This window comes from Colletes latitarsis, chromosome 4 (genome assembly GCF_051014445.1).
Source record: "Colletes latitarsis isolate SP2378_abdomen chromosome 4, iyColLati1, whole genome shotgun sequence".
NCBI classification, from domain to species: domain Eukaryota; kingdom Metazoa; phylum Arthropoda; class Insecta; order Hymenoptera; family Colletidae; genus Colletes; species Colletes latitarsis.
The window spans coordinates 39,779,292-39,797,902 of NC_135137.1; the positions used below are offsets into that span (position 1 = coordinate 39,779,292).

An 18,611-nucleotide genomic window follows, 5' to 3' on the forward strand; every position below is an offset into this window, starting at 1 on the left:
AATTTCTCGAAGAATGAAATTCTGAGAAACGCCCCTTCCACGCGAGAAGAACAGCGACGAAGGCTGCTTCGTCGAGCCCACGCGATGCAAGAGCGACAAAGAAGCCGACCAAGAGGCGATAGATCGCGACTACGCTGTAACGAGAACGATACGTCTCGTGCTTAACAATCGTCTCGACAGCGGACGCTTTTTTCAAAGATATTCCCCGCGATTACGAGCCGCACGATGTGTCAACCGTTCGTTACGCAACGCTCGACAATTGATTGGGAAGTTAACGGAGAAAAAAAAAAAGAGAAAGCGAAGAGCAAGATAGGTCCGAGAGGTCGCAGTTATCGAACGAGCAAAGAAACTGTCCATACGAAAACGATTATTCGTCGCTAACCGAAGGCGATCGAGATTCAACGGGGATCGACGATGTTTTCAACGACCGACTGAACGATTCGAATAGGCGCTGGTATCTTTAACGTTCGACGGTCCTTTCTCGTTTGTTTACGGCGGAGTTTACCGACAGCTGGTAACTGACCTCGTGCAAGCGCATCACGGTCGAAGGAAGTACTTACGAAAGCGATGCGTTCGGGATGCAATTTCGGTTAGACGAGAAGACAAATATTAGTGGATGGAAGGGGTAGGGGGCAACAGAGATTTCAGTTTCCCTCTACCATTGCCAAACAAAATTCTGCTACCCGAATTTCGCTCGCTACGGTCAGAACTAATACTCTGCTCGTGGTGGTCACTGGTGATCTCCAACAATATTTGTACAGTCACAATTTTGTCTTTTTTCTACCAAGCTATGAATTTTATCCAAGTCGGTTTAGTTAAGAACTTGAGGGCTGACCTAATATGCAAAACGGTGCATACGTTCGTGAAAGAAAATCGTAGCTAATGGGGCTCGACGTTTTCCGGTAACTCTACCGCAGGTCGGTTTGCTAATTTCGTAGTTCGAGTGCAGATGATCTCAAAGTACCCTCGTAACTTCTAATTCGTGGCTTTGGAGCCGGGCGGTAGTTTTCGAGCAAGTCGAGGTTCACTGGCCAAGCCACTTGTCGCCACGTACTCTATTCGCATTCCGTTTCTAACGCAACTTGCCCCAAACCGTTGATAATTTAACTCTATTAGGGCGAGTATTTTAAGCAACCCCTATCCCTGCAGAACATGACACCGTCGAAGGGAGTTTTGGACCCTGAATAACAGGTACAGAGATACGCTAAACTCTAATGGCACGGCAAAGGGGTGCTAGAAAAAGAGTTCCGTATGGAATTTTCCTGCCAGAGTCTGAAACAACTCTTCCAGGGTCAGCGGTGTTAACGAGCAAAGACAGTCGGAAACTTGGCAGATATTAAATTATTAACGCGTCGAGTGCCGTTGGGGGTCACCGATGATCGACGCTCGATTTGCCTGCCTGTGGCGCCTTAAAACATTGAATTGACTAACAAATTCATTACACAAAACCTCGAAGTTGTAACTCTTCGTGGTGGCAAAAGCACAGACGAGGTATACGAATAGACCTTTCACCTTATGTTTTTTAATTCTTTCGGCGAAATTGAAAAATTTCAAATCGTTCTAAAAGAATTATTGGTCAATAGACATACCCCCGAAATCTCACGTTTGACCAGGAATGTTTCACTTGAATTTCATGCGTATGTTTGAAACATCGTAACGTATTGGGGTCTCGAGACCCCCAAAAAATGGGCCGAAAAAATACATTGGGTGAAAGGTTTACTCGTGTAAGTCGTCTGTGGCAAAAGTTTTCGACTCCCACGATAATAAAGCGATCTTCCATTGTTTCCGCGCGAAGGATCTCTCGCCAGGATCCCAGCCGTAAGAAGAAAAAAATAAAAGCTCACGTATCTCGTCCCGCAGATGGCCAGTAAACCACCTACGGTATCCCCATCGCGAAGTTCGGATACTTTCGGGGAGCCCGGGCGTCCGAAATAACCCAACGAGGAATTTATCGAGGATTAGTCGCGGAGGGGAGCATCCTGCCCGCCGTCTGATCCTGTGGATCGAGCGAGACGACCGACGACGCCTACAACGTCAACGGTATTTACAGTTCTGCTCGTTTGCGGCACGGGAATCGCAGAAACGGGGAACACGAGGGGTAGCAGGGAACGCGAGAGCAAGGCGAAATGAAAAGGGAGCGAGGAGGAACGGAGACGGAGAAGGGTGGAAGCATCCTGAGAGCCTGGATCGATGCTGTGTTATCAAATCACATCCTTCGCGTTCTGTCCCCTTCCCTCCCCCGCCGTTTCCTTCTCTTTTACCAATTGTTTCGTCGCCTACTCTCCTTTTCCTTCCCTCGACGGCGACCAGACTTTCTCGATCCGGCCGACACTGGTCTAACACACGCCTACGCGACGTATCCGTTTAAACGTAAATTCGACGCTGGACAACGATGATAAAGCTTCGATAAACGGGGCATAAATATTCATCGGGCAATAAGAGCAATTCCACCGCGACAAATAAGAGTTTAGCCACCCGTGTGATCGCCGACTCGATACAAGGGGACGTATTAGCGACGAGATAGACGCACTTAGGGGGTTGATTGATAACAGGAGGCCTCCGGGCGCCAACGTGCGTGTAACCAGAACGTAGACAAATTCCTTACGGGACACTCGTTGTACCTATAGTTGCAATTAGCGCGTTCGCCCGGAGGAGACCTGAAGTTCCCATCGATTACGAAACGCACGGCAAATGAAATTTTGCCGCTGTTCGAAACATATTGTTCGACGAACGTGAAACGAGATCGAGTCACCATGACGACGGTGTAACAGGCGTGCGCGAAATACTGGCCACGCGAATGTTGTCCTGCGCGATCAGGATCGTCGACGTGATGCAACCCACCTGCGGCTGGCAACGAATTATCCGCCAAATGCACGATAATCTACAATTTCTCTCGCGTTCGCGTTACGTGACGGAAATATTTAAGCGCCTGCGAAGTGGCCCGGTGTCGCTCGTTAACGTGCCGGCGAGCACGCTCCTCTGAAGGCACGTCAGAATTTACCGATCAGACCTATCGAGCTTGTCTATGGAAATAACGTACGACGATAAGAAAACTTGTCCGAGCAGCGGGGCGAAGATAAGGTCGGGCAAACGAACGAAAACCTGCCGGCCGTTATCAGCTCGGTGTCGACGCCGCGTTTCGCCCGATGGAAACGAACCACGAGGATAATTCGTTTCGACCAGCCACGGATTCCGTGCAACGGGTATTACGAAACGAGAAACACGCGCGAAACGTAACGATAGGAGTAACAAAAGTGACGTTTATTGTACTTGACCCGATTCGTCCGCCAGTCGATTCGAGGACTCGCCAACGACCCGTTCTGCGTATAGAATGTTAACAAAAGAGGTGAATCCGTTAAAAAGAAATTTTGGTCGTTCGTTCGAGAGCAATAATTAGGAAGATGAGTTAACTAAGCCGGCGACAGTGATTCGATTTTTTAAGGAATACGCTTCGATCGATTTGTCGAAATTTCCGTTTATCCTTCGACACAGGTTCGACGAGACAAGTGCACGGCGAATAACAAGATCGGGAACGAAAAGCAAATAAACGAAAGACGCGAGCGTTGGTGGATCGTTGAAAAGCAGGTGAACAGAATACGCGTGGAGGCTGGAGACCAACAATGCGTCGAGAGGTCGAAGCACACTCTTCGTGGCCGGGAGAGATCTAACGGAACTCTCATACGCGATCCTGACGTCATCGAAACACTCAGCGTCGCGTAACCCTTAAGGAAAAACGATTCGGGATACCGAAAACGCCTTTCGGATTTCTGCGAAAAGATGAAATGATTTTTAACATAAACACCGAACGCGGACAGAGTTATGGTCTTCGAAGGATGATCCGATGGTGGGCTGGGAATTTTGAAGTTCGGTTCCTTATTCACGGAATGGTGTTTTTCGCGAATAATCGTCGGAAAATTTCAATTTCAATGGAAAGTACCGATCAACGGTAATTGCGTTCTGTCGTTATTCCGGAGACACAAATTGCCGGGAGGAGGGTGGCAGAAATCTGAACGCGTCGGTGTCGTTGTCGTCGTTGTCTATCGGTGAATCGTGAAATTGCGCGGATTTCATGCAGCTACTGCGATTGCATTTAGCGTTTCGGTCGCTAATTGCACGGTGAAAAAGCGGTCGTCGGAGAGGCACGATTGTAATGGCGTAATCACCAGAGCCAGCCATTGGGTAAGAAACTGTAATGCAGCCGCTGCCGTTCGGCACGAAGAACACGCAGAAGAGAGAAATAATAATATTGCGAAGACAGGGAGGCAGATTAACGCGGTGTAATAATCGTTCTCTTCTTGCTGGAATCGTCGCTAATGCTCGGTTTCATAGTCCGTTCCCGACAAAGATTGCGGCTAGCCCGATCGATCGTATCCTTTTTACCGGACAAAGGATGCAACGGTTCAATCGAATCCCTTCTCGATCGAGCCGAGACACGCGAGAATTCGAGACACGCGGCCGAACGAGGGTAGCTCGATCGTTTTTAGGGGGATGCTATCGAACCGACTCGTTAACGCGACTAGAAACTTCGCAAAGTAAGAACGACGCGTGAGAACTGGTCGCGAATCGGGGGAGAAACAACGCCAAAGGGAAAAGTTGTTACAACTTCTGTCGCCAAAAATCCGGACGATTCGACTAATCGATATCAGGAAACGTACGCGAGTAAAATGCGAGGCAATAACGGGTCTTCCGTTCCCGTCGAGAGGCCTTGAATCTGATTTTTTACGGTTTCCATGCGATCGCCACTACGCTAGAAGCGACGGTTCTCTGATAAGATATCAAGGTTCGAAAAGTGTGCTGGACTTACAGGAAAATAGAATATCTTCTTACTAATAATTTGAGAATAATTAACGTAACATCGACTATTTATGTAACGTTCCTGCTTGCCCTGTACCGTTTTCCCGTACAAGTACAAGGAAGTTTCGTAAGGGGAAAGAAGTCGAAAATTGAGTAAAGAGAAACAGGAAGGAAGAAGGACGAGTGGAAACGGTCGCGCTCCTGCAGAGAGAACTATTCGAAAAATGCCGTCGCAGTTTCGCTCGCTTGACTCGGTTCGCGCCGGCCGGAATTCTCTAAAAGCAGCGGAGTTGCCGTACATCGGATTGCGAATACAGCAGAAAAATTCTGAATAGATCCGTGGAAGGCTCGTCAGTCCGTAGATAACCTTTTCAAACGTCTTTTCAGACGGGCCGCAGGTGAATCAATCTTGCACGAGGATCGCTGATATTTCCACTTTGAGAGGAGGAGACGCCACGGGATACAGGCGAAGATTTTCTCACGCCAGAACAAACAGACTGATGAGATCTAACGCGACGAGGTGCTCGCCTCCTGAATAACTGGCCCCCCTCGTTGACAGTTCATTCAGAGAGCGTCGTCTATTTTTCAAAATTCCCTTAAGAATTTATTGGACTACCGGGCGGTGTTCGTCTCGCGAAAGGGAATGCTAAGTGGAGGAATCGACTTTCTCTCTTCCCGCTCTGTCCTCGACGTATCGTTTCGTCCTTTTCCGTCGTTCCTCTCGCTCATTCCGCTCATTCCGCTCAAACAGTCGGCTGCATCGCGTTTGTTGGCGGACGTAATTCCCCTCCCCCACTCGCCGCGGTCCGGACGAATTTCGAACGTTCGCGCGTCGCTTCTCCGATATTTTTCCTCGCGAGAAAATACGGAATCTCGGAAAACCGGAATCCGACCGGGTCGGGCCGGAAGCACAAAAACAATCGTGGACTCGGAGCGGAGTAAAAATTCCGCTGAATGGCGTACGCGTGCCTATCGCGGCAAGGCTAGTCCACATTTACCCCTTCCCGCGTTGACTTCTTCGTCTTCTTTGCCGTACCACCCAGACACGAAGCGCAATGCTACTGTCTTATATTAGGGGGCGTTCACATCGCGTCGATAACAGACCCGGGAACGAGGCCATGCACCTCGACACTCAAACTTTCACCGCGAACGAAACCGAACCGACTGGCTCTTGGCTCGATGTTCACCGAAACGCCACAGGAAATTTCGCTATGGAAACACGCAAAAAATAATAATCCGTCAAAAACCGTCGCCCCATTGTTCGATCATCTTCCGTTCGTCGTCTGTAAAAGAGCACGATCGTTCGCTTTCATATTCGGGCGCCACGGTGTTTCTAAATTCGTTGCTTTATACGGGATGAGTCACCTAACACTGGAGTCTGAAATACCTCCGTTATTTTTGGCGATATACGAAAGAACTGCTCCGCTCGAAAAAGTAAATGCACGGCTACACTGCAACACGACTTTTTCCAAAATAACCCGACACGACGAGGAGCAAAAACCAAACAAAAAGTCGACTGGTATCGTACCATATATCGCACGATTCTGCAAGAAAATTTAGAAACAAATACGCTCTGCTACGGTTCGTCTTGGTTCTACGCGTCGAACGAAGTCGCTGATCAAAGCAGATAAGTAAATAATAAGGTACATCTAGCGCTACGAATGATTGCACCGGGTTAATCAGTGTTATCGAGTTAGCGCTTATGGAGCGCATATACGGTTAAGCGCAGCCGTACGATCCGTGCACTCGAATACTAATCGAACAATCGGCTACTAACCGGTTAATCGGATATTCGGGTGCTCGTTGAAACCGGTTAAAACGAGAATGCTATCGCGGTCTCGTTTACACCGACTCGAAGCGTGCCGATGTTTACTGGTTTTCCCGCGATCTTGTTTTCCCGTTCATTTTTCTCGTTTCTCCGCGAGAGACGAGTACCCGCGGTGTGTACGCGGCGAAAGATCGAGCGTCGCGTTAGAAATCCGCCGGTGAAAGTGTTAGAGTGCACGGCCACGACAGCTTCTCGTGCTTCAAACCTAACCGGCGGTTAGAATGTCCGACAAACCAGCGAGCGCGCGAACGACGCTTTCTCTGCGCAGTAGATCGGCCGAGCGGTGCGCCCAATGCTGACCGATCGGAGGACGAGAAGGTGCAAACAATTTTTCGAGTCGCCATTGCGACGTCCGTGTCTTGCCGGCGGCCCGCTAGATGGAACGCAAATAAACACACGAGCCGTCCAAGAATCGAGAACGCGACGAAGAGAGCGTCGCTTCGAACATACGCGCGCAATAGTCCAACAGCCATAGATCTGCTTCGATCCCCATCGAGGCGGTATTCTAGTCCGGTCGAAACATTTGGTTCCCGATTGCTAAACAATCGTGACCGTTTTGGTTATCGATGCAAGAGTTCACGGAGGTGATTTCCGGAGGGTCGAAGCAGCGAAAGGCGACGCGATAAATATCGACGAACAACTTGACCACTCGAGCGTCGCTCTCGATTACTTGGAGAGACTCGGAGAAGATTCAAGCTGAATAATCGAATGACTCGCGAGCGCGAAGGAAGGCATCGTACGCGCCAAGGAAAGCGACAAGAACGGACCGGTGGGGACGATTCGCGTACAGAACGACACAGTTACGTGGGCGTTGGCGCAACGAGCAATTCCTGCTCGTCGAAACAATCTGAAATTCTGCAGAAACAGATACGCCCGTGCCTAGGTGCGAACGAAACCGGTCCGCGTGCTTCGATTTTTACCGAGTTACTCGAATCGTCGGTGAAACGACCGCGCGACGATAAAACGAGACCTATGCGGCTCCGAGTGTTTTGAGTATTCCGGTAGCTCTGGTCTCGAGCGACTTTGTCACCGGTTCGGTAGTCGAAGAGCCGACAGGTTAGGCCGATCCCTGGATCCGATAAATCTCTGTAACCGTTCGAACCCGCGTTACAATTAAACGGACCACGATGGAACCAAGTTCGCTGCCCCCGCGGAGATCAAAATAACCGTACAGCGAATCTTTCTACCGCGAAACTGCTGACTTTTTTCCCTCGAATTCGCGCAAGGTTCACGCGCGAGAAATCGTTCGCTCAAACAAAGCGCCCCGATAATTTGACCAGCCATAATTCACGGGTCAGATGTTTGCGAGCTTTCTTATTATCTGCTCGTTCGAATTACGCGCGTAACCGTTTCCATCGATCGTACAAAACCACTAGCGTTGCAAGGACCTATTAATTATATTCCAGGGAAGTAAATACAACGTCCGTTTGGCGAATCGTAGAAAGCAGGGAAAAATAAACGTCCCATTGTTGTAGGTTCACCGTTGATTATCGTCAATATAATTATCGTATTTGTATTATCAACTGTTATCGACGCGTCCAAAGTCGAGGAATTAAAACCGGTCCGATCCAGAGAAGCCTCTCTATTTTTAAAGAGACTATCGGTACATTCTTCTCTACATTCCTCGGCCCATTACAGCGAAGCCAACTTCGACTCTAAACAGCTGGCGAAAGCGCCTCCAAGGCCTTTCTCTTCGATGAAATTATCAACAGTGGCCGGGCAAACGCTTGGCTTCTCTCGATCATCGTTGATTCGCGTAAACGCGCAATGAAATTCACCAGGGACCCGCGAACCGTCCATGTTTGACTCTAACGCTTAGAGTTGGACTTAAAGAATACAAAACGTGGTATGAAACGTTAGGTCCGAACGTTATTAATTCGAGATACCAAAGACGAATGTAATTCGAAATATTCCGAAGCGTGGGGGTACGCTTTGCTGCAATGTGAATTACAGCGAAGACAAAGGGGGAGAAGAGTGGATGCAATGCTTCATGCGAGAAATGTGGATGCACCGCAAATATGCTGGTTATGTCTCCGGAAGCTACACCTGCGACTCCTGCGAGTCAATTTTAAGCCTCGGGTGATATTTACCATGGATCATTGTTCTAGTGTTGTGATTGTTCTGCCTGATTGAATCGCGAGGGAAAATAATTTTATAAAACGAACCGTAACAAAATGACTTTATGTCGTTTTTGTTCCCTCTGTCGTAATTTTCTATTCTACTCCATTTATTTGAAATAACGTTCGAAGCGATTCGAAGCATGGCGGATTCGAGCGTTTCGGATCAGTTTCGAGCCAGATTCGGAACGACGGTCGCCGCTAGATAATTGTTATGCGTTCGACAGGCTAACATTTCGCCTTGACAGCAGAGTCACTTCCAAGATAAGATTATGCCTGTCGCGTCATTTGACCGGTGGCGCTTTTTAGCTTTAATAAAATAGTCGGCGCGTTGTTTGCCGGGGCTTGGAGAGCGTACGAGCTCGTCGAAAATCCTTGAAACTATGGGATTGGAAACGCGCGAAGCAACACGACGCTCGCGACTCTTGGATCTCGAATCTCGAGAAGCGGTCCGTATCGTCACGTTTTTCCGTTCGTTAAGGAGAATTCATTAATCGAAAGATAAAGCGAGAAGAAAAAACAGGTTACTGTACCAAGAACGCTGCATACCATTGGAACCCTGTGGTTAAGATAATGAGAAAAGAAATACGGCGCCACTGGTCGCCTTTCCGCCTCTCGCTTCATGGCTCTCTCGACACGCTCCTTCGTGCAGCTACTTTGCTAACGTCGCGCCCGCCAACGTTTAAACGAGACACGCGTACAAAGCGAAACGCATTGATCATCGACCAATCTCGAACCGACGAGTTTTCGAACCCTCCGCAGGGCTCTGCACCATCGTTTACGAGGGCATTCTAACGTAACAGATTCAAATTTTAAAACTATTACGAACTAAAATCGATATACGTCAGCAACGGAATAAAATAATGAAAACAAGATTCGCGATTTAATTGAAATCTACCATCCCTTGCGTTTCGCATGGTCTAATAAATTGATGCTGTCTTTACACATTATCGACGATACGCGGAACAACTAACGTTTGTGTACGCGTCACTGGCTCGGGGCCGGACAATGACACGATGAAAGGGCTCTGTGGAGAAATTCAATCGCTCGTCATTTCCCTTCGACGCGAGACCGGATCGCGTTTGTATACATCAGGGACAAGATTGCGAATGGCAAGAGCGACCGAGAAACAGCGAAAACGAGTTAGATACATTAGTTAATCATTGCAGTTAGATCGTCGGTGACACATTAATAATTCGAAACAACCACGGTCACGTGTTTGAGATAATAACGCACGGGACTCCAGACGGTCAGTTCCAAGAACTAGAGGGGATGATTACCCCTCGCGTTCGATTGTATTAAAAAACGTACGACTTTTGTTGCACGTGTTCGTTCGAAGATGCTATCGTTGGGCCAGTGTTGAATTTAAAAAATAATATATTTGCACTTTCTTGGTGGACTTTGTCGAAACGTTTTAGTGAAGTAATAAATGAGCACACGAGCACGTATCGAGGATAGCCCTAAAACATTTCGTGGCACGTGGCGTGTGGCATGAATGGAAAGGAACGAAAAACTCGCTCGGCATTCAACGTGTTAATTGGTATTTTTCGAGCCAGACAAGCGAGCGTTCTTGGTGACGTATGGGCAGTAATATACAGGGTGTTCGGCCATCCCTGGGAAAAATTTTAATAGAGATTTCTAGAGGCCAAAATGAGACGAAAATCAAGAATATCAATTCGTTGATGGAGGCTTCGGTAAAAAGTTATTAACAATTTCAAATCGTTCTGGAAAAATTATTTTTAGTTGCAAGGGTCAATTACAATAATTTTCGGTGAATAGACGTACCCCCGAAATCCTACCCACTTTCTAGAAAAAAATTCGAGAACGTGTGAAATTTTTCGACGAAATTAAAATATTTCAAATCGTTCTGAAAAAAATATTGTTAGCTGTGGGGGTCAATTGCAATCATTTTTGGTGAATAGACGTACCCCCGAAATCCTGCGCATTTTCGAGAAAAAAATTCAATACGGTCGGAACTTTAAACGTTAATAACTTCTTAACGAAGCCACCATCGACAAATTGGTATTCTTGATTTTCGTCTTATTTTGGCCTCTAGAATCACCCATTAAAATTTTTCCCGGAGATGGCCGAACACCCTGTATGCTTTCCCAGATTCTTGTTCCGAGTTACATCCACGTACCATTGCACAAAGTATTTGCTTTGGGAAGAAACGGTGAAACCTTGAAACGATTGGTGATATACTGGGACAATGCTTACACTAATAACATCTTCGTTGCGTTTGACATGTCAAACACTGTGCGACCTTGAATTATTACGGCGCCATACGCCGTTAAATTCGTTTGACAACCGCTTTCACGCGACACAATAGTATCATAACTCCCCGTTAAGAAGTTACGTCAGGTTGACGGGCCGTAAAACAAGACTGCTTTTGAACAATTATTTTCAAGAGGGATTATTTAACCGAAAGTTCTTAAAACGTTTAGACCCAATTACCGGATTTAATTTCTACGAAAATTATTATTTTATTAGTTTCTCGTTGGAAGGTTCAAAGGAGAATGAATTCCTTTCTCTCGTTTTCGCATCCAAAATCCAATGGCCGCGTGTGCTCGCACGATCGCTCTTCCCCTCGGATTAAAGTATAGAGTTATCAAGCCGCTAATTAATTATACCTATTAACGCAATTACTTCGATCCGTTGGTATTCGAGGAGACGAAAGCCCAGGAGGGCCGCAGGGTTTGCCTTTCCGACGCCCTCTGGCTGCACGATAATCAAAATAAAAGGGCAACCGCTATCTTCTCCCTCCTCTCTCGCGGCTCGACCTTTTCACCCTATCTCCGCGCGCCCTCCTTTCCACCCCGTCTCTCTCTCCACCGTGGTTTCTCATTATCTCGCTTGTATTCCACGGTCGTCCTACGGTTCGATACGAGAGCAGAGACTGGCGACGGTTATCGCAAGAATTTTCGCATCGCTGGAAACAGTGTCAGCTCGTCGGCCGGGAGATGCGCGATTGAACACGTCGCGACGATTAATTCGCTTACGGTGAATCGATTTATTCTCATCGATCCGGAGCGAACCAGATCGCTCGGTAGCGGCTCGAGACTCGAGACGGGAGAATTGAACGTCGGCGAACGAGTGGCGCAAAGGCCGCGTCCTTTTCGAGCTTCGTGGCTGCGCGATAATGAGAACAGAAGGGCGGTGCCATCCGACCATCTCGTTCCACCATCTTTCTCTCTCGTTTCGAGACCAGATTGCCCTTCTCTTTCGCACGCACGCGACTCTACCTGACACGCGTCCCACGCGCGCGCCAAATTGTCGAAACAAACGCAGCCGCGAATGCTCGTTAGTTGCGTTGGAAAGAGAATACGTTTACTCGACGCCGGGTTTAATTCCACCGGGGACCATTACCGGGGGAGTCGCGGCGACCAGAGCACACTAAACGCGTTTTATAAATTTTCCAAAAATATTAACAGCCATTTGGACGCGCACGATCCACTAAGCGTTCTCAAACACCGCGACGAGTGCACCAAGTTTCACTGTACTACTTGCGACCCAAGGAATTCGCTGCACAACAGAGATTCCCAAACTTTCTAAGTTCGCGGTGCTCTTACTGCCTGAACCATATTTTTACGACGCCGTTTACACCGATACAAATACTCGACAATATCGTTTGTTAAATAACCGTGAGCGTGGTTAATTTGGACCTGGATGATTTTAGTTAACCTTTGGACATCGGAATTTTAAATCCAGAAGAGAAGAATAGAGAATAGATGTTATAAATGCTATGCGTTTCTAGGATCATCCTGCATACACGGTACTGGATACGAAGCGAGGTATCACTCGAAATTCCTTTGCAAGAAAGAACGTAACGGTTGCATCGTTTAAAATTTTAAATTAATCATCGAAGCCTAACAACCGTAAGAGTTTCTTGCGCGAGTATTGTTTTAAATCTACCGCCTATATCGGGCACAGAAATTGCTTTTTACCGTGGCTTTGCAAAAAGTATCGAGGCCTCTGGTTTCAGAATTTTTATGCTACATAATATACTTACGAAGATATTGGACGTGTTTGCACATTCAAAACATCGACAATCCCGATGCTACGTAAAATATCATTTCGTTGTACTTAATTCCGAACAGTCTACTAATTAAAATTTCAATTACACTTTGAATCTTGGCTGTTCCTTAAACACCGCTGAACCCGAAAACTTGGAGAAGACGGGAAAAAGGAAAAAGATTGATTATTTTTGCCGGGGACGCGATTAAACCTCTTTAAGTGGATTCGAGGCTGAGCCGAGAGGAAGACGCGGAAGAACTTTTCTAACGAGATCGACGCGATGTAACGAGGTAACGGAGGACACCTTTTAGCGAGGAAAATGTTGCGTCATCGTGCTCGTTAAAAATACACATGATAAACCGAGTAATCGCCGGTAGATAGAGAAACGAGTTGGGAATTTTTCACCGTCGCGAAAGCAGCATTTCTCGGAAAAATATCAGAAACCCGAGGACGTTCCGCGGATCGTCGCAGAACGATTACTGTCATTGAGCATTGTTGCCGATGCTTAGACCAACGCTTTCTCTTCGCGTCACGATTTGCTCCTCGGTGATTTCAGTGCCGTGAAATTGCTCATCGAGTCGAGTTTTTTTGCGAAACGAAAACCACCGTAACGACCGCGTACTTTATTTCGCGTAAATTGCGAGAGTAAACAAAGCCCTATTCGGGTTCGTTTCCGAGTCCTAGCTACCTATGCTCCGCACAAAATGTTCGCTTTGTATACGTGAAATTGGACATGGATACGTAAGTAGATTAGCGAGATGCAATGCTATTATCGACGGAGGCTTTGAAAGTACGCGACGACCTGGAGAGAAAGTCAATGGATTCCCATAAAATGGAAGAAACGGAACGTCGATTTACACCAAATAATTTTGAGATTTCCCTACCTTAACTTTACCTCTAAAACACTGATGTTTTAAAATGCAAACTATACTGTCTAGGCGCGCGATCGGTTCGTCGCAGTTTATCGACGAAATGCACGAGTACGTTGCACAATCTGCTCGCACAACGAAATTTCGTGTATCTGAAAAATTGTTCCGCATAAAAGAGGAATTGTTGTCGCGTTGCACGTAGGACACACAGACGCGGTATTCTTCGTACGGGCGACCCTGTCCCACATTCACACACTTCCAATTACGAAACTCTCATTTCGATCAAAACTCTATTCCCCTTGGTTGATTCCCAGTATTCCGTCCGAATTTCGCCGCTGCATGCGAGGTCAGGGACGGTGACCTAATCTCGACGCTTTTGTTGTTAATTTATTCGATTTTGCTTTCCGTATCTCCCTGCCGATACATGTATAAACTGCGCTTCGAAATCGTCGCGGTAAAAAATTCACGCTCGCGTATCGAGCCAAAAAGCAAGGCGATTGGAAGCTACGAACGGCTTCGTTCGACGGATCGTACGATCTTCTGGAGCGTTTCGAGGCGAGAAAGAAATACGATCGTCGGGAAACGCAGCCACGAATAAGCGATTAAAGCGAATAAAAATTAATCTTTGCGTTGGATGGCTGAATGTTACGACAGTCTGCCAAGTTCGGCCAGTTTACAGTGCCTGTGCACGATCGTGCGTCAGCATCTCTATTCCGTCTGAGGTTTTGCCTCGGTTAATCGGCCTTATTGGCTGACGATGCGGAAACAGTGGTTCCTAACGATACCTATCAGTTTTTAGGTCACTGTCAGCCGATGCACTCGTCACGCTTCCGCCTAACCGTGGTGCACGCGCGCGCTTTAAATTCCGCGATATCCCTTTACAGCGTTCTCGTCCATTGTCCTCGTGGTTTACGCGTCCATCGTTCGTTTGGTCGGCTACGCGTCGACCAATTACGATATTCTGTGTGCCTGGGCAGCGCGCTCGGTCGGTCGCTCGTAACGCGACTCGGTGAACTGTGCTTCGTCCATTAACGACATTGCTGGACTCGACCCGCGAAATTTCATACATAAATGATGACTACTTCCATCGCGTCGCTTGGGACTCACGCGCGGCGCGATATTAGTAAATTGGGTTACGTCTGGGTCAGATCCAGAATAACTTCATTTACAACTGATTACGGCAGAGGTTCGATAAACAAAACAAAGAAGAAAAAACGATGGGTGTTGCCGTTAAACACGATCGCGGCTCACCCTTTTCCTTGTATATTACGCGAGTTTCGTTCGAAATAAAATTCATAACTTTACTGTATCGGTTCAGGGAATTTTTCAATGCAGTCCAACACTCGAAACGCGATCCATCTTCGTCGTAAATATACCGTACGCCCTTTTTCCAGGAAACTATTCGATTCTATTATGTATACGATAGATGACACGATAGTCTTGTTTATATCGTGCCGCAGGCGCGGTCACGATCGCGAGTATTTTAGGCTCCGTAGGAAAATACCTTTGGCACTCGATGTTAAATATCGCCGAGGCGTATAATATATTCAAATTTCATTAAAATCCGAGACGTTGCGCCAAAAAGCGTTCGACTTCGCGTGGAATGACCCGTCTGGTTCCTCGAAGACCCGTCCTAACGGTACACGACCAATTCTATTACGTCAACCAGATTCCTGGTAAATCGTTACCGGTGAAAAAGAAGCGCCGGATAAAAGTGGATCGACACGTTCGCTGACGCGGCAATTTTCCCTGTCTAAATTTATACAGAGATCCTTTTTTTGGGTCAATGTGACCCCGAGTTCATCGAGAACTATCCGCCTTCCAAGGGTTAATAGTCAGGATTCGCGAACCATCGCGTCGGTTCTCCCGCGCGATCGGAGGGCAGATGTAAATGGAATTATGTACAATAATAGTGGGCATTGTTCCACGCGAGCGCCGATAGCGCGCGCTCCGCGTATCTTGCATCGTTAACCGCGCGAAACGACCAACCCGACGCGCGAAATGTGCGTGCGTAAACCCGATGCTTCGCGACACGATCTTTGTGGTCTTCGTTGTAGTTGCTCATCCACGCCGCGCGACCACTCGGCTCGATCAACGTGCGTTCAATGTTTTCACCCTAGCTCGAGATCGTACCAGCGAAAATTTTAAGCCGCTGACCACTCTTGCGTACAAAGTACAACGGTTTCACCGTGTTAACTACGCGAAATGTTCTCTACTGTCTCGAGTGGCTACGTTGACGCTTATCGTACTTTAGAAACTGAATGCAAACAAATACCGTGACCCTCCGAACGCCTCGTCGGTTGCAGGTGCAAGAAAAATCGCTGACAGTGCGTATGCAAGCGAGACCTTCGATCGACACACTGCCCTTACTACGCAGCTTGTGTTTGCCGTGAGTCAAGACGTCTCGTATGTTTACATCTTTCGCGAAATATTTGCACAAACCGAGACACTCGATCAAACGCGCTGGTATTTTTCCTACGACGTTGTTTACCGAACTGCGAATTAATATACCGTACGTTTGCGAATCGATGGGAAATCGATACGTTTCTGAGAAACTGTTCGACAATTCGATGCAAGCAACGGACTCTCCGTGACGATCGTACGCGCTCGGTCGAGAGCCGGAGGTCGGCGCATTTAAAAACAGAAGCGAACCAACAGACCGGTTAGGCACCAAGGAGATCAAGCCACTCTGCTCGGGTAATCGGGTAAAATGAATCTCTCGTGTCACACTTTCGCGCGAATCAACTATTCTTCGCGCTTGTTACTCTTTCCGCGAATCGCGGAACGCGATCGAAAGATATCGCCGCGACCCTAACCTCGAATCGATCGCGCGTCGTCACGGACAATCCCGATGCCACGTTAAAAATTAAAAGGGAATCGTGCAGGACTCACCTGGATAAGGTGCCCTTAAGCAAAGGATTCCTGTCGTCATAGTATCCACCGGACGACGGCATCTTCAAGTAATCCAAGCAATGGGCACGTGGCACTTGGCACTGACACTACGGCACTGCATCACTGTCGCGTGATCTGTTAACTTTCCATTCACCGTACCCGCGATATATGGCTACTCGGTTTTGCTACGCGCTCGACGCATCGTTTTCCACGAAAACAACTATTCGACGATCGTTAAATAATACTCGCCACACGCGTGAACGCATATCACGGAACTGCATTACATCGCCGACACGACGACCGCTTTGTATCGCCAGTTACGTGTTCAACGATCTTCTCGAAAAACCATCCGCGGAGATAACGGCCGAACAACAACACTATCAACAAGTCGCTAATACGTCTTACCGAGCAACTCTCGCCAATTATCTAGACGGGTTTCTCATTTTCTTCGACACGCAGTAGGTTGAGCGGTACTCGAAACTGATCGTAAAACGAAGTCGACGATCCTCTCTTCGCGCTCGGTGGCCACCTAAAGGCAGAAATTTTCGTTTAACGAACACCATTTCCAAGCGCGTTGTTTCTCCCCTCGATCTCCTGCCGGCGAGCTCCCTCGACACGTGCGAACACTCGGCCCGAACATGGTTGACTACCAAACAACACCCCCCACCCTGTCTTCTCGAAACGCTACTTGGCATTGCCAAAGTTCTTCCACACGATTCTCTCGAAAAATTAGCCGCGAAGCTTTACGCGATATCTATCTTGTAAATTGGAATTTCGTTGGTCACATTTTTCTCTGTAAATGTTACGTATAACCTCAATTGATCGATTAGCTTGATCGAACTCTACGATCTCAAAATCTAACCTAATGACTCCTATAGGTGGAAACAATAACTACCAATTAATATCTGCAGAATACTGCTATGTCGATTGCCATCTGGCGGCATTTACCGGTAAACGAAACTGACCGTCCCAAATATTTATTTCCCAAGTGACACATTAGTCGGTATACCTACGTGAAGCGATAATTTTTAACACGATCCTAACCCTTGAAAGAATATTTGTCTAGAGTATCGTACAAATAAAACCTAACCTTAAGACCTAACGTGTTCGACAGGCATTCTTCGCGGAAGCGTAGACGATTAAAAGCATCAAGGTACGGTTGGCGCCAAAATCATGGTACGTTCTAACCGCTCGGGTGAAAGTCTTCGCAGCGTGCAGTCTAGGAAACATTGCGGCACGTTCCCGTGAATTTCCTCGTTTCGCGAGAGACGCTTTCAAAGCAACGAATTTCGGAAATCGATGCATCGTCCACGGTTAAAGAATCGAACGACGTGGAATCGTTGCAGCGATGAGCCTGACCGGGGATGGTTGGGAACAACGATCCGCACACGTGTCTTCCAGGCGTAGAAAACGTTGAGATAAGTGTCACGGTTGAAAGCGGAACGTGCCAGGTGAGTCCATCGAGCGCGTCGTTTATTTATAAACTAAGGGAACCCGGGAGAGACCGCAGGAACGACGGAGGCCAACGGCGCGTCCCTCGCGTTCGGTTTACCGTTCGTAAACTACACTCTGCGCGTACTTCGAGGACCACGTGTTACGTGTCCGATCTTACGATTGGTCGTGCGACTCCAAGATGGCGCGACTATTGACCTGTCAATGCAAATTCGTGACGCGTGATGCGTCTTTTTGGCAACCATGAACTCGTTTGCTCGAAACATTTGTCACTTTTAGGTCAATGTACATGAAAAATTGTTTCTCTATCAACCGTGACTCTCGCGGTACGATAACATAAGCGTAATGGTCGATTGTTATACGTCGTGTCGAGGAGGAAGAAATCTCTCACAACAAACATAGACTCTTGAAAACATTCTCGAATCTGTTATCGACCTATAAGGAAAATATTTCGAAATAAATTTTTTCTACGGAAAATCACGTTTCAAGATCTCTTGGTCGCGTCTTGACTATTAAAAAAAATTTTGTTTAATATGCATATCCACGTATTTAGGTTGGGGTGTATGTTTGTTAACACGATTGTATCTGAACGGCTAAATGGATTCCAATGAAACTTTATATTTAGGTCCTATATTATGATCCCAA

General features: G+C 47.3%; 1 protein-coding gene across 1 annotated transcript in view; it reads right to left on the reverse strand.

Moving 5' to 3' along the window:
* The window catches only part of Lilli (AF4/FMR2 family member lilliputian), a 146,882-nt gene that overhangs the window by 124,645 nt on the left and 3,626 nt on the right, over positions 1-18,611 (reverse strand). Inside the window, exon 2 of the mRNA XM_076763486.1 lies at positions 16,515-17,043. Within this exon, the coding sequence (XP_076619601.1) occupies positions 16,515-16,576 (62 nt within the window). The 5' untranslated portion in view covers positions 16,577-17,043. The remainder of the gene's footprint in view (positions 1-16,514; positions 17,044-18,611) is intronic.